At 42.6% G+C, this 15128-nt stretch overlaps 1 protein-coding gene across 5 annotated transcripts; it reads right to left on the reverse strand.

Annotated features, from left to right (window-relative positions):
- Nucleotides 1-250: 250 nt before the first annotated feature.
- Nucleotides 251-13248, reverse strand: spats2 (spermatogenesis associated serine rich 2). 5 transcript variants are annotated; one of them, XM_086037686.1, is made up of 14 exons: nucleotides 13123-13242; nucleotides 12126-12325; nucleotides 10706-11000; nucleotides 10285-10364; nucleotides 8545-8653; nucleotides 7950-7999; nucleotides 7459-7681; nucleotides 6730-6885; nucleotides 6299-6434; nucleotides 5408-5466; nucleotides 3943-4052; nucleotides 3760-3862; nucleotides 3132-3271; nucleotides 251-2890 (listed from the first exon to the last, which is right to left on the reverse strand). In XM_086037686.1, the coding sequence occupies exons 3-14, from the start codon at nucleotides 10725-10727 to the stop codon at nucleotides 2642-2644; spliced, it is 1437 nt and encodes a 478-aa protein (XP_085893812.1). In that variant the 5' UTR covers nucleotides 10728-11000; nucleotides 12126-12325; nucleotides 13123-13242; the 3' UTR covers nucleotides 251-2641. The 5 variants fall into 5 exon arrangements, with proteins under 5 accessions (XP_085893812.1, XP_085893796.1, XP_085893821.1 ...); XM_086037670.1 differs by having other exon boundaries at nucleotides 12148-12341; XM_086037695.1 differs by having other exon boundaries at nucleotides 6763-6885; nucleotides 12126-12341.
- Nucleotides 13249-15128: the final 1880 nt, after the last annotated feature.

A 15128-nucleotide genomic window follows, 5' to 3' on the forward strand; every position in this document is an offset into this window, starting at 1 on the left:
AAATAAGTCCTGACAGGAAATTCTATCAACAGCTTATTTGTTTAGGGACAATCATACAAAAATAGTGCTATTCAAAATGGGTTATTGATCAGAACAAAATGCTTGAACAATTGCAAGAAAGCCAAAAATCATACTAAAAAAAAATAAAAATAAAGTCAAAATGTTCCAGTGGACATGCCAAATTAAATGGTCATAAGTGAAAACACACAAAACCTACATTCATAGTAAATAATTCAAGGCCAACTCTGTCCATATTGCAATGTGTTTATTGGAAATAAATGAAGTGTGCCATTGGGTGAATGGTGGGTGGGGGAGGCCCAGCTCTTTGGTCCATTCATTGTGTGGATGGGATCAATCAGTGGGAGACCAGAAGAAAAAAGGCACTTGAGTTTGGGGATCTCTCAGCAACTAGATGTCCATGACGACTAAAGTGAATATTCACATACAAAATGCAGACATATAGTGAAAGAGAGCTTGGGTGGCGCGGGGGTGGGTGGATGGGGCCATTGAATTTGCATTAACAATCTGACAAAATGATTTTTGTGGAAGGAAAGACCTGCGAGTTTAACTAGGATAAAGTCTTTGGCGATAAACTAATATTTCTACTATTTGCACCCCCCAAAAATCGACATCGTGGTTGTTGTGATTAACCCAAAAGCAAAAATGACATCAGTCAGATACATGAACATCTGCAGCAATAGTTTGGAAACGCTGCCACACTTCTATTCGCTAATTACCTTAGACTGCTAAATGAGGCTAATCAAGCCGCTAGTACCTTTAAAGCTCACGCAAGAAAACACTACATTATATTTCTCATCATGCGTACAAAAAAAGGCTATGCGGCAAGAAATATCTTCAGTGAACTTTGATGTTTGCTGGGCTAGCCATCATTTTTGCATGAAGCTAACCAGACGCTCACTGTCGCTTGATGACAGAAGTACAAAAGTATTCTTCAGTCCAAAGATTCCTTAACCATTCCACTGCAAGCCATATTGAATATTACAACTTTTAACAAATTACATTTAGAAATTGAAATGAAAAAAAAAAAATCAAGTGGAAGAAATGCAGTTTTTACATTTACTGTACATTTCCCCACAGTTCTTTGTTGAATTGAGGCCACACTGAGGTATTTGACTTGTTTTCTTCACGTTTTGCTGGCAACACAAAGTGAGAAGCTTTATACATGCAGTACGAAAATGAAAGTAGGCGTTAAAAAAAAAAAAAGTGGTGGGCATATTTTCATTACATTTATCTGAAAATTATTTCCCCAAATCATCACGTTTTCCACAAAGTCAAATGTAAAAATTTGTGCCCGCCAAAAGGCAACACACCAAAACGAGCGAGGAAGAAATGTATACGGTGTGATGGTCAGAAGCCAAAAAGCAAAAAATTAACAAAAACAAAAAAGAACAGCATGAGGACATGTCCCATACTTTTTATTCGTCAAACTACAAAAAAAGAAAAAATGAGCCCTGCTTTTCTAAACTGATGTCATGACCTTTCATCAGGTAGGGTCATTTCATTTCGCACTGCTTTGTAGCACAGCCATTTCCAACCACAGATCATCAGTTGTGCTGTGGGAAATTGTCCAAATTCACTTTATCGAAAGATCTATTTATTGAAAAAAAAAAAGTACTAAACCCCGCACAAACAGCAAAAATGCGTGTGTAATTACCCCAAGCCTTACCTATCCCATCATAAAGGTTTATAATTGCCTACACATGCCACAAGACGGCTGCAAACGGCAACTTTTTTTTCCCCCTAGGTGATGCTCTTCAACTCACTTCAACATAGATCCTTGGCATTAAGATGCCACAAGATGGCCGTAAAGGAGTGCTTTTATTGAGTTTAAAAACACAATAAAAGTACTGCTTTGCCTGGGAACAAAAATAGCAATGAAGAACTGAGGGTAGGGTCAAAAATGGAGAGCAGCCAATATGCAGGGCTTCACTGCTATGTTTCGTCATCCATAATCTATGTCAGTGGCCGCGAGTGACTGACACCTGCAATTCCACTAAATGGCAGAAGATAACCTGTGTATCTGCTTGTTGCCATTCATACAACATAATAATTTTGTGTTTAAAAAAAAAAAAGAAAAAAAGTCAAACGTCGATTTGAGAATAATTGAAATGTGATGATTTCAGTGTAGACATACTTTTTGGAGCATTTTTGTTGGGTTACGTGCCCTGACATTTTTCCTACGTAAACCATGAGCCTCTCAGCTCAATTAAAGTTGGGAAAAATGATATAGCCGACTAGCCTAGTTGAGTAACAAACTACTGTGGTTGGCTTGCCGCGGGTTAAAGCTGAAGCACTCGTTCTCCCTGCTTTGTAGTAGCTCAGCATTAGTGCCATACGCTTCCTTTAAACGATCTGGTGTCATGAATTGAAAGGGGGGACAAGAAAAAGGTCACATGGAGGGCAAATGTAGTTCGAGTACCATTGCAGGTGGACGGGTTTGGCCCTACATCAACCACTCAAGCCACGACGCATGAGAGCTGCTTAGGTCTGAGGGATGAGCGGATCGGTGTACGGGGAAACATGAACATTTGTAAACTTCTTTTGGGGATGGCGGGCGGAGGCTCGGGGAGTGCAAGGTTGATAAGTAAAGGGGCTTTGAGCGAGCGCAGGCATTCCAACGTCAAGGGCAGGCCATCCGCGGAGGCCTTTGGGGGAGACCGTTGTGAGAAGCTGGCTTTTGGTTGGACGCCGAAGAGGAAGCGGCGGCGGTGTGGGGCGTGCCTCGAGAGCTGTTCGAGGGGCCGCCGTCGCCGCGGTAGCGGTGATCGGGGCGTCCGGGGTTTCGATCGTGGTTGGAGCCGCTGTTGTAGCGCTGGCCGCCCGACTGATAGCCTTGTCCCTGGAACGTGCGCCGGTTGCCTTGGAAGATCTGAGTTCAAGAATCAGGATCACAATCAGAATCGCTTCATTGTCATTGGAGGATTGTACACGTCCGCCTTTCTCTGGGTGACGTGACACGATATCACCACATCCAAATACGACATGATTCTCAGTCTTTGTATGAAACAAAGGTCAGAATTCACTTGAAGGGTCTTTGGAGAACGGAGTAGGTCACACATGGCCCTTTTGCAGGTCAGGCATTGCGGCTACGTGACTTGTGAGAAGCTCACCTGTTTGGCCGGTGGGGGTCGGAATTGGCTGGGGGGGCTTTGGGTGGGGGCAGGCATTTCCACGACGCTTGGGCTGGCCACTGAGGACGACGTGGAGCTGCAGCGGGATCGATCCGAGTAAGCCGTCCGAGGATGGTAAACTGGCAAAGAAAAGCAGGAGTTATGAGTTAAGCAGCGAAATCTAGCCATCTCTGGGGGCGGCCATTTTATCACTTCTGTCGACTGAAAATGACATCAGTTGCTCGGGGCTCAGATAGACCAATCATGGCTCAGCTTAAGAAAACAAGGTGGGATGTGATTGGTTGTTGAGCAACTCCAATGTCATTTTCAGTCAACAGAAGTCACAAAACGGTTGCCAACAACAACCTTGTGATGGCTAATCACCTCCGTAAAATAACGACCAAAGTCATTTGGGTTTCCAGAAGAAACGAAAAACTGAAAAAACTACTGATTCATAATTTCATCTCATGGGTAGAACTGAACGATCTGTTAAACTAAGGCTGTAGGTGATTTTAACCGAGGTGGCCAGCATCCTGAGGAAATGTTTTAAGGCAAAATCATATTTTTGAGGTCAAAGTAAAACTTAGTTGATCGTTTTAAGAAGGTGACTATATTTGACAGCTTTTACCAGATCCAAATTGCGTGATGCTGGTCTTGAGTGGTTCCAGATCGAATGTAAATCTGACAGCTTTGCCGAGGTCCTCGTCGTATTTGCGCTCGCTCACAAAGTGCTGCAAAGGAGAAACGGCGACAGATGAGAGTGAGGGCATCGCGGGGGAAACAACGAGGCGTCACACGGCGAGTCAGGCACCTTGATGTCGGCCCGCAGTTCAGTCAGCTGCTCTTCAGACATGGACGCCGACTGGTCCGTCAGCCTGCGGAGATCTTCGGCTCGCTTCTGTCGGGCGTTCAAAATCGCCACTGAAACCACACGAGATGAACATGTCAAAAGGAGGTTTGATTGAACTTATGTGTGTTGAGGTATCATTTCATAGTGAAATGACACTATGCAATCAAAGTCTAAAAAAAAAAAAATTCAGCTGTCATTTGTCCTCATCAAGAAAATAAAAACGTTTTGTGAGTTCCACACTTATTTTGCATTCCATGTACGATATAAGCAACCCATCAAAACCGTATAAGGGTCACTCCAAATATGCACTGCGAGCATACGGGGGCTGAGGGCCTTGGGAAGTGCACTCATTGTAGCTGAGTGGAAACGCAAAGCATCAAGTGGACGTGTGGTGGGATGAAGAATTCAGCCACGGAGAACATACCTTTGTCACAAGGCTCCAGTTCTCTCGTGAGCAACGATTTGGGGAAAAATAAGCTTCAATTGTAATCCCCGTAAGCCCCATTTTCAATATAACAATTGCCATTTAATATGAAATAAGTTTTGGAAGGTCCTCTTCCCATGTACTGTTTAAAAAACGCAAGCAATAAAGCTTCTTTAGCATCTGTGTGTGAGGTGGAAATGATGTGGACGCCGATTGGCTGTTGTCGACCAAATACAAAATCAACGATTCGCCTCAATTCACCGTGTCTACCAAAGACGGACCGGGAACCCGTGGGTGGGCCGGAAACTTAAAGCGAAAGTCAACCCAAACCTATTTTTTTTTTCCAAGAATATGTTCCCAGCAGGCCCACTAGTTGAAACACGACATTCTGATTAAGTTTGTGTTTGTGGAATTATAAATTAAGATACAAAAAAGGACTCGTTTTTAGCCATCTCTGGGGGCGACCATTTTGTCTTCTGTCGACTGTAAATGACATCACAACTGCTCACAACAACCAATCACGGTTGACCTGTTTTCTGAATCTGAGCCGTGATTGGTCGTTGTGAGCGCTTGCGATGTCATTTTCAGTCGACAGAAGTCAAAATGGCTGCCCCCAGAGATGGCTAAAAATGAGTGGATTAACACTTATTCCACAATCGCAATATTTATCAGACTGCCCTGTTTCAACTAGTGGGCTTGCCTAGAACATATTCTTGAAAAAAAAAAAAAAAAGGTTTGCGTTGACTTCCTTTTTAAGTGACGGACTGACGATGTCCACCTCTATTTTCCATACATGCACGTAGTGGAACGCTGTCTGTATCGTTGAACCCCGGAGACTCCTCACTCACAAAAAACTAGGTCTTGCCCTTCCACAACAATACTTTTGATGACCTTCCCGAAAACATATCCAGCCAGGTATTTAGTTGCTATGGGCGCGGCCGCAGAGAGCCGCCATCTCTCCGAGACTTCTCAAAGACGGACGGTCACAGTACGAGTACTTACTGGCCTCGGCTTTCACTTTGTCCATTTCGGCCAGCAGTGTCACTTCTCTGTCCATCAAGCTGGAAAAGAAGAAAAGGACTCAATTGTGTTTCATCAGACAAGAATTCCAGAAACGTGACTCAAGACACAGCTGCACGCAGTTGGAATAATTTGATGAACGATTGTGCAGTGCAACGCTCCAGCACAAGGACAAATTCATTGTTGCCCTTAAGACAATACTTGATTTGCTGCCTTTTCTCATAAGGGGACCAAAAGAGAATGCGCAAGCTGTGTAACCACTTGACTGTATTGCTCAACTGGCTTTCATTCAAACCTACTTTGAGACTCTGCCAAGTGAATTGAGGGATTTGTTAACATATTTGAAGATAATTGCGGGATGTGTACGCAAAGACTGAGAACCGTGTTGTACTCAATTGTGGAGATCATAGCGTTAGACAGCGTTTCAGTGTTCCTGATTTCTACATTACATTCGACTAAAGTATCAAATGAAAAGTTGGACTTTATTTTTCCCGAACACATAAAAATTGCTGTTTTTGTTTGAAAGCAGTGATTGTCAACTGGTGGGTCGGGACCCCATAGTGGCTCACGGACCCGTTTTGGGTGGGTCGCGGACAGCACGTTAATGACTTATATTTGTGTTCAGATTATTTCCACAACAGTAATAAGTGTTGCCATATAGAACATACAACGGTGGCTAAGTGTCAGGTAATGTTACTCAACTGCTACTCTGCGGGCACAGCGTCCAATTCATTTGGAAACCGCGTTTCAAATGCAATGTGTATTTTTGGAAGCTACTATGAAGCAACAAGAGAAATGCTTCATTGTTCTTAACTGCTGTAAAATGACGCTGATAAAAGGGTCTTCTCTAACGCAAGGCAGAAATGTACACACGTGGTTTGGAGCTCAGCAAACGTCTGCTTCATGCTCTTGACGGAAGACTCCATCTCGTCCTTCACCAACATCCTGTAGCGAGTCAGCGAAGCGGTGCATCGCTGCAAGTCTTTCACAGAGCGCTCAATGTTGGGAGCTGAGGGGACACGTTCAGGTTCTCAGAAGACCCAATAAAAGGCCCAAACGTCACACAATGCATGTGGCCTATAAATGAGTCGGCCGACTACAAAGCATTTCACAAATCGACGGTTTGCCTCCATTCGCCGTGCACGGCAATGTGACACAGTATTACGAATGAAGTGACATCTGCATGAGAAGTAACTCAAGCCTCATTTTCAGTTATTACATGACACCACAGGCTTAGGCATCTTCTACTTTTTAGTTGACGTCTTAACAGTGGAAGCAGATTTTAGCAGTGAGTCAGAGCTTGCCAGTCTTTTTGCCTGCAGTCGACCATTGCTGACTTTGTCTGTCGGGGAGTGCCAAGGAGGAGTTGTGACGCTGCGGATCTCGTGCTTTGTTGCCTCTGGGCCCACGGTGAGAAGTGTGTACTGGCTGAGCGGAGGGCGGACTCTCTGCTTCTGCACCTATGGGAGGGCCGCACATCACAGCTGTCGATTCCACGGCCGGCCATCATGCCACCTCATTTGCTTTTGGTACATAAAGACGTAGCTGTGCTATGCTTGGGCGCACTTCACACATGCTCTAACGTCCGTTTATTAGGTACAAAATTAAGTGTCCTTGGAAAGGTACTACAACATGCCATGTCATCATTATTATTTGTATTTTCTTATGATTATTATTAGTGCGTGTGTGTGCTTTAAGCTTAAGATCATAGCACATCCGTCTCTGGCACGCACAGAAGAGCCCGGCATGAATGTCATAGACTCACAATAAATTTCAGTGACCACTTGATTATGGTTGCAAAAAGCCTGACTAAATCCAAATTGGATAAAAACCAATGCAAAATTTCACAAAGGAAATGTCAATCCGTCAATGTGGATCCGTTCCAGACAGCCAAAAGTGTGGGGGGGGTGAAAGGAATGGCACAAGTCTGGCACGGTTCAAACGGCCTAGTGGGAGTAGGCCCTGAAAACACGCGAATGCAACACCAACGACAGACAGAGCAATAGAGAAGCACCTCTCTGTGTTTTGTTTACCTGTGATTTCAGATGTGGTTAGCTCAGAGTCCAGCTCCGACGCGTCAAGGGAAGCCGAGTCGAAATGTTCGCTCAGGGAGTCAAGGGAGTCCCCCTCCGCCAAGGATCCGTTGGTATGGAAGCCGTTGGTCTTGTCCTTGGCCTCCTCGAGTGGCGTGGCTTCGGACGGTCCCGGTTCTGCTGCGGCCTCCGGCTGGGGCTTGGATTTCTTTTTCTTATTAGGCTGTAGAAGATCAAAATGTCGATGTCAAAGTGCTTGGTTGAAATTTTGTTTTGTTCAGTATCAACAGGACAAGAGGGATCATGTGAGCCGCGCAAAACTCCGAGATGACCTCATCCCATAATGCTCTCCCGGTTGAAGATGAATATGGTTTCTCTTTCTCGTTCCATTATGGACAGTTTCTTGTTGTGCACCGAAAGGGAATACTCAAGTACAAAGATGATTCACTAACAGGTCTTTAAGATGCTTGATGAGAGCAAGGTGCGCCTACCTTCTTTTTGCCAGTGACACTCCACTCCTTCAGGATCTCCGCCGCGCTACCTACAAAAAGGTGTGACGGAAACAATGATGTCTGAATGCCATTTGGTGCTGTCATGATGTTACTTTGACAGAAAAACAAAAGAGTTTGATGTAAAAAGAAGAAGTTTCTTGTCCTTAACTCATTCACTACCAGACATTTTCAGACCCTCTTTTACACTAACATTTGGAAAAAAAAATGTAAATACGTTTCTGGCATTGAATGTGTGGACTGTGAAAAGACAAAAAAAGTTTGTCTTTGGCAGGGAATGAGTTTTTACTATAGAACAGGCCTGCACTAGATTCCTGGTGCGCCCATCGTCTATTCTGCCAGGGGCACTATGACGACAGCCGGCGCGTCACTACGGACTTCGTTCCAGGCAGGTGGAATTGCATAAAACAAAGTATGCGACCGCCACGAAATATGGCTGCTGTCATACCGCATGTGACGTACACGACTGCTGCCTTGGAGGCATTCCTCAACAGTGGTTGTTATGAGAAACACGAGCCATTCATCCATGTTTTATATGGAAGGCAGCCTTCTAGGTCAACAATGGATGCCCTCAAACCTTCTAAGAATGCTTGAACGGCCTTGTCAACGCAGTTCTCAAAATGCTGCAACACCAGAACAATCTCATTGTTGCTTTTGTTGGGGACAACTGCCCTGACGGCGCTGATCTGCAAAACAAGAAAACAGATATCATACATGGGACACAAATGGTGGAACAGGTTTAAAAGGGGTAGGACTAGATAAGTTATAACTCCCCTTTTGAACATGTCAACAGTTATGTCTTTAATTTATTCTTACTTTGTACTTGATTATTTTCTGTTAATGTGTTCAATAAATAAACAAAAAGTGAAATACAATGAAGCCACACATCAAAACATGATGCCACTACACAACCCAAAGCTAATTAGCATAACATGCCGTGATTCATACGCATTTTTTTTTTTTTTTTTTTTTTTTACAAAAGATCCAAAATGTCTAGTGTTACAAATTCAAGTGATGCAAAATTCAGATTCAATTGCTTGTCACTGTCGACGACATCACATATATTAGTGTTATTGTTGTACAATAATATGCAACTATATTTGTACCCGTGGCTAATAATCAAAGTGTGGAGAGTCTCTGCCACCAAAACGGTGTCTTGTCTGGGCTGCACTTAAAGCGTTATAATTATTGGGAACCATAAATGTATGTACATTATTTAAAAAGGCATATACATGAAATCAAACTAAACTTGTCGTGTTTCAGGTCAATTTGGATTACCAAATTGATTTTTAGATTTGCTAAATGCCTTAATAATGAGAGAAGGATTTTTTTTTTACAGAATTTTAGACTTGCACACGTCTGGTTTAACCTGGACTGCAATTCCCAGTATCAATACAACTTTATTTCTATAGCGCATTTCACAACAGCTGCAACAAAGCACTTTAAATTGAACCAAAATAGCAATAGTCAAACAAAGACAGTGAAAGCAATAAATTAAAACAAATTAATGATACTAACAGAGATACAGCAGACACCGGAAAACATCAGAATAGTGTCAGTCTAATGTTGGGTCAAAAGCCATAGAAAAAAAAGTGTTTCAAACAAGTTTGATGCCTAAAGGCACCATGATCATCTGTTCGAGAGCAGTGCAACAATTAATCCATTGTCAAATTGACAAGTAGTTATAACTTTATTAATTTCAAATTGCGTCACTGCTCAGACTTTCGGCTTCTCAACAGTAAATATCCGATTTCCAAAGTCCTCCAAGGAAGCAGACTGATTATCTTTGGGTTTAATCAAAATAAAACATTTGGTTGTATTTTTGAAAACAACAATCAACATTTTTGTCTATTTTCTGACATGTTCCAGCCCAAACCAGTAACGGAACCATAATTCATGTATGTTTGTGCATTTTCTGCACAGTCAATTTAAAATGTCCTGTTTTGGAATAAAAAGATGGAAATAAAATTAAATAGCCCCTTGCAGCACAATCAGTTCAATCAATTCCATTTCAGTACAAACACCATGGGAATGCCCAGCATATAGCTTATCGTTGCTGTCATGTGAAAAACACTTATCTCCATTTTTTTTCATTTTCTTATTTTTACCTCAATCGTGTTTCTGCGTTACAGAAATCGCATTAAAGTGAAAATTGAAAACGTTTCCAAAATTGGAGATAAGTGTTTTTCACAGGACAGTGACGTTGTAGTCCCGAAAATACGGTAGAACAACTCAGACATCAGGATTAGGCTCAGAGTTTGTTGAACCTGCTTTGTGAAACGGACCCCTGGCCATTGCCCGTGTCCGCACGTCTCACCTTTTCCTTCATCCGCTCCGGCGGTCCTCCCTGGGACATGACCATCTTTGAGCGCGTGTCAAACACCACCCCCGAATTGTCTGGAATGAGCAGGAAACAACAAGACACAAATTATCTTCACATCACTTATGAATGAAGCAACATTTACAATCATTCAAAGAAACGTCTGCTCATTTCCTACACTGGCATGTTTGTGTCAAACAAAAGGAAGAGTCCTGAAGGCTACGATTTGCCCTTATGTGCGCACACAGTGAGAGGGAAGTCCAAAGTGCAACTCATGATTCGGCGATATGAAAAGAGGTCAAAGTGACAGTAAACCTACACAGCCAGCGGTCAGGTCACTCTGCTACTTGTTAGGTCACACTCCACCACACCTCTGCATGCGTGTCAGCCGTGCGCGTTGCTCTAAACACACACTCACCCTTTTGGTTCTTCTTGGCCATGCTGGCAGCCGGCTGCAGTTGCACAACGATGAGTCGTCAACTTGCTCAAGACAATGACTTCAAAGTGCTCCCTCGATTGTTCAAGTGGAGGATCCAAAGGTTGGCCAGAGGGTTCCCCCCCACACACACTTTTCTTTGAGTTCGCGTTCTGCCGGAGGGAGTTGTAGAGGTTCACCAGCTGGCCAGAAGCTTGCAAGTTGGAGAGTCAGTCAGAAGCGCCAACCATCAGCTCAGTCAAAGATGAGACTTCTCTTCCTGGTGCGCCACAATACTCTGAGAGGGGGGGAAAGTTGATTGGCATTAATTTGTCAAGTTGTGTCTAGTTAAAAATTAATAATAAAGAAATAGTGATGGTGCTAGTCCTATATTAGTGCTTCTGCATCCACGGACCCCTTAAGAGAGAGCATTTTTCCTCACGGACCCCATCATAGTCCTACGACATGGCTGCAAACAAAGGTGCTAGTAGACAGTCAATTTGCCAATTTAGCGACTTTCCTGAGTGCTCTAGAAACTATTCTTCCCAAAAGCAACTAGCAACTTTGCACAATCACTTTAACATTGTTTTGTGGATATGCCTACATCTTTTCCAAAACCTCAAATGAGACACAGGCACATGTTAAGGGGAATTAATGAGTTCAAGTCGAAAAATGCAAAGGCAGATTTCATTCGGTTGTTGCCTCGCGTTCCGGAAAACAAAATTTTCTTTTTCAGATTGGACTCAATCTTATTTTGTGACACGTTTGTCATGTAAGAATCGGACCGTCAAGTCAACGGCGAAACGGACCAAGTTTGTTTTGGAGCACGTTCAAAGTTGTTTCAGAGATGCGTTTTGAAGCAGCTCAAAAGGGAAGAGATATTTGTGGCTGACCAATGCGCAGCGGCAGGAAGTCAGGAAACACAAAAACACTCTCATGTCACAGGTCCACCCAACAGGCAATAACCAAACTGGATACAACAGGGTTTTTTTTTGGTCCATGTTTGCCTTGTAACAAGTACTATAGCAGAAATGATTGTTTGTCCCACCGCGCAATGCTTCCAAAGTATTTTTTGCACACTTTGCTGTTCTTCGACAAGGAGCTGAATGGCAAACTGGAAAAGAGGTCCATGAAAATTCCCCAGGAAGTCGACTTGTGCGTGACACTACAAGCTCAGGGGCCACTTCCCTGGGACGAGACCCTGTTTGAAGCCTCACACTGGCGAGGATCAGATGTTAGGTGGCGTCTTGCTCTCATGATGTCAAAATGTGAACTGCATGATTAAGTTGGCTCTTTAAACACCATTTGGAATTGAACCAGGAATTTAATTTGTCAATTCATGGTCACCAGTTGTGAAATTTGCCTTTCACTTCCTTGCCTGAAAATGGACTGAAACACTAAATAGAACGTCAAATGAGTTCACCTAAAAACAAACGGCAAAGTACATTTTAGGTTCATCTGGAAATTTCCACCAAGCAAAGGTGATGACGGCGAACTTTTGGTGTGTTTGTTGATCAAGTGGGTTGCTGCTGCTCCTGCTTGAGTCGTCAAGAGAGCCAGCAGGATTCGGGCTGCCTGCTGCAGGATGAAGGAGGAGGAGGAGCAGGAGGAGGTGTGGGGGGCCTGGAGGAACTCTCAACTTTAAAAATGAACACATTTAAACACACTGTGAGGCATGCAAGTTAAATGACTTCTCAGAACACGAGATTGGCCTGAGTGACTGCAAAGTGAAACTGGTAGATAAACTTGAAGGCCAAATGTTCGGGTTCATCAGGCAAAATGCCTAAAAAGAAAATATTGCTTTCTCTACTTCCACGAAGTGGCAACTGAAGCCAACCAAAGCGCAAGTTGAACGGTGGGAATTCCACGCCTTACGTGACAAGAAAGGTTGCAGTAGCCGCTAGGTTGTCCCGTGTAGCCGACACAATGATATGCTTTATTCTCGCTCGTTTCACATCAGAAGCCCATCTCCGGAGTCCGTAGCAAAGCTAAGCTAAGCTAAGGTGGGCTAATCTTAGCTAAATTAAGACAAGTCTAGCTAAGATTAGTTTAGCTTGCTCGTCTTACCCAACAGCGCGTTAGCATTGCACCGCTACGATCGCAATTAGAATTATTAAAGCCTCTGGCGTAACATTTAGAACAACACACCGACAATGATTTGCAACACGAGCACGCCAACCAACACCATATTTCCTCCCCCTACTCAATCAAATATGAACGTCGGAATGCTCCTTTAGGTAGCTGGAAGCTAGCTTTCGTTTATTGTGGTACAAAAATAAAGAAAAGCAAGCAAGCTGCCCATCTATTCATTAGACACCGGTTTAAGCAGCTCGCTTCGAAAGCGAGCTTTTTTTTATTATTTAAATTGATTAGGCGTATACATGCTAGTTTAGTAGGCAAATAGTAGTTACGTTACGTACTTTGTGATGGAAAAGGAGATAATAATTCGGGCACCGGTGAGCGCAGATCCCAAAGGTAGCCGTTCTGTGAGGGAAGCGACTAGACAACAGGCTGTTCCGCTGTAGTCTGCTTCAGGCTGCTTCAGGGTTGCCAGGTTGGAGACGCTGAAACACGCCTTTATTAACCATTCACCGCACACAAGGAACATTGTTGACAAAGCACGATTAAAAGAAATGCGTATTCTTCGTGTGTTCTATTATTTTACTGGCATATTATAATTGAATCCTAATAGTTGTAAAATGTCGGAGATTTTGTGTGTATGTGTGCGTGTGTGTGTGGGGGGGGGGGGTCCTAATAGTTATTCCATATTGAAAAATAGGAACATTCAAACAAAGCCGCAATGCATTTAGCAGTTTAAATATAGACACTTAAAGCATTTATAGATAGCAGCTTGAAAACTATTTGAGGATTGAAATATGTAAAGATGAAAACATATTGACATTAAATGTCATTGTGTGGGATCGAATGGGCTTTAAAACACAAAATACTTAATAATTATTGGGAGGGAGAAAGCTATGAAGTATTAATGGATTATATATATATTGACTTATTTATTTATTTATTTATTTATTTATTTATGTATTGAGGAGGGGCTCTTATACTAAATGAAACTGAACCGATTATGTTGATCTGCTGATGTGGATGCGTGATATTTGGGATGTTGGCCTAAACAAGCAATTTTTGCTTCAGCCCATTGCCTTTTGGTTGTTGAAAAGAAGCATACAGAACACAGCGAATCAAGTGCACGCACGATTCGCAGCATTGATTTGGCAAAGCATTTTACGCCGAATGCCCTTCCTGACGCAACCCTATTAGCAGGGCACACACACACACCAGTTATGCACTTGTGATGAGGAAAGTTCGTAAATTAACTACTGAGATTTTTCTCGTGTATCATTTTTGCCTTGGCATCATATAAATTGGGAAATGTAGTTACCATATCCAATCCTTAAAATACAAATTGTGTTCAATTTCTTATTTTATTTGGCATTTATTAAATTAGGCTATTAAAAAAATACCGGATCCAGTCCCGTACTGACATTTCGGTTAAAAGGATAAACTTTCAGCCAGCAGAGGGCACCAGTGTTTTTAAAACGAAAACCCTTTTCCAGAACTCAGACTAAAACTGAATTTAACGTCAATTAAACAAATAAACACAACTATGTGTACAAGAAATGCAACTTTTATTTTTGAGAGGGGAAGAAAGGACTACTGTTATGATGATATAACTTGTAAGTTAATTTTTACTAGAACAAGTATTTTGGTGTCGTCGAAGTCAAAGTTTAACGAGGGAAGTCATCTTGAGTGAATTTCAAATACAGCTTACAATTGTATTCTTGTACTATAAAAATGTTATTATTTTGGTGGAAAGTGCCTTTATTCTTAAAAATATATAGGGGCTATAATCACTAAAAAGAAAAAAGCCTTTAGTTCTTGAAATATTTGTATGCCTGTAATACAGTTGTTATATTTAAAAAGAACGCCGGGATTAGTGATGATACATCACAATCGAATAAGAGATGGGCACTTTTTTTTTGGGGGGGGGGGGGGGCGGTCCGTCCTCCGTCTGCGACCTGGGTACCCATCCGTTCTCATCCCTCCATCCTTATTCATAAAAATAGCCGTCCTTCGACCCCGTCCGTCCTCATCTTTATAAAGCGCTTCCGTCCTTACTTTCCATCCATAGATTACTGGCGTCCCTGCTGCCAGTAATTTACTGTTAATTTACACTGAATTTGTTTACAGTGATATCGTGGGTCTCAAAGTTTCAGCCGGGGGGCCATTTACTGCCCCCTACTTTACATCAAAGTTTAAGGGGAAAGTCAACTCAAAGATATTTTTTTCAAGAATATGTTCTATGCAGGCCCACTAGTAGAAAAAAGGCATTCTAATTACTATTGCGTTTGTGGCATATGAATTAAAGCGGAAGTCAACCCAAACATATTTTTTTCAAGGAAATGTTCCC

Source organism: Filicampus tigris, chromosome 1 (genome assembly GCF_054856515.1).
Source record: "Filicampus tigris isolate MCC_2025a chromosome 1, RoL_Ftig_1.0, whole genome shotgun sequence".
NCBI classification, from domain to species: domain Eukaryota; kingdom Metazoa; phylum Chordata; class Actinopteri; order Syngnathiformes; family Syngnathidae; genus Filicampus; species Filicampus tigris.

Bases quoted from the DNA above. Each gene is read 5' to 3' on its own strand.
- spats2 (XM_086037679.1), bottom strand. From the start codon at position 10,727: ATGGCCAAGAAGAACCAAAAGG. The intron at 3,863-3,942 runs GTGCCTGACTCG...TCTCCTTTGCAG, and splicing joins AACTGCGGGCCGACATCAAG to CACTTTGTGAGCGAGCGCAA. The intron at 2,891-3,131 runs GTGAGCTTCTCA...TCTTGAACTCAG, and splicing joins GACCCCCACCGGCCAAACAG to ATCTTCCAAGGCAACCGGCG.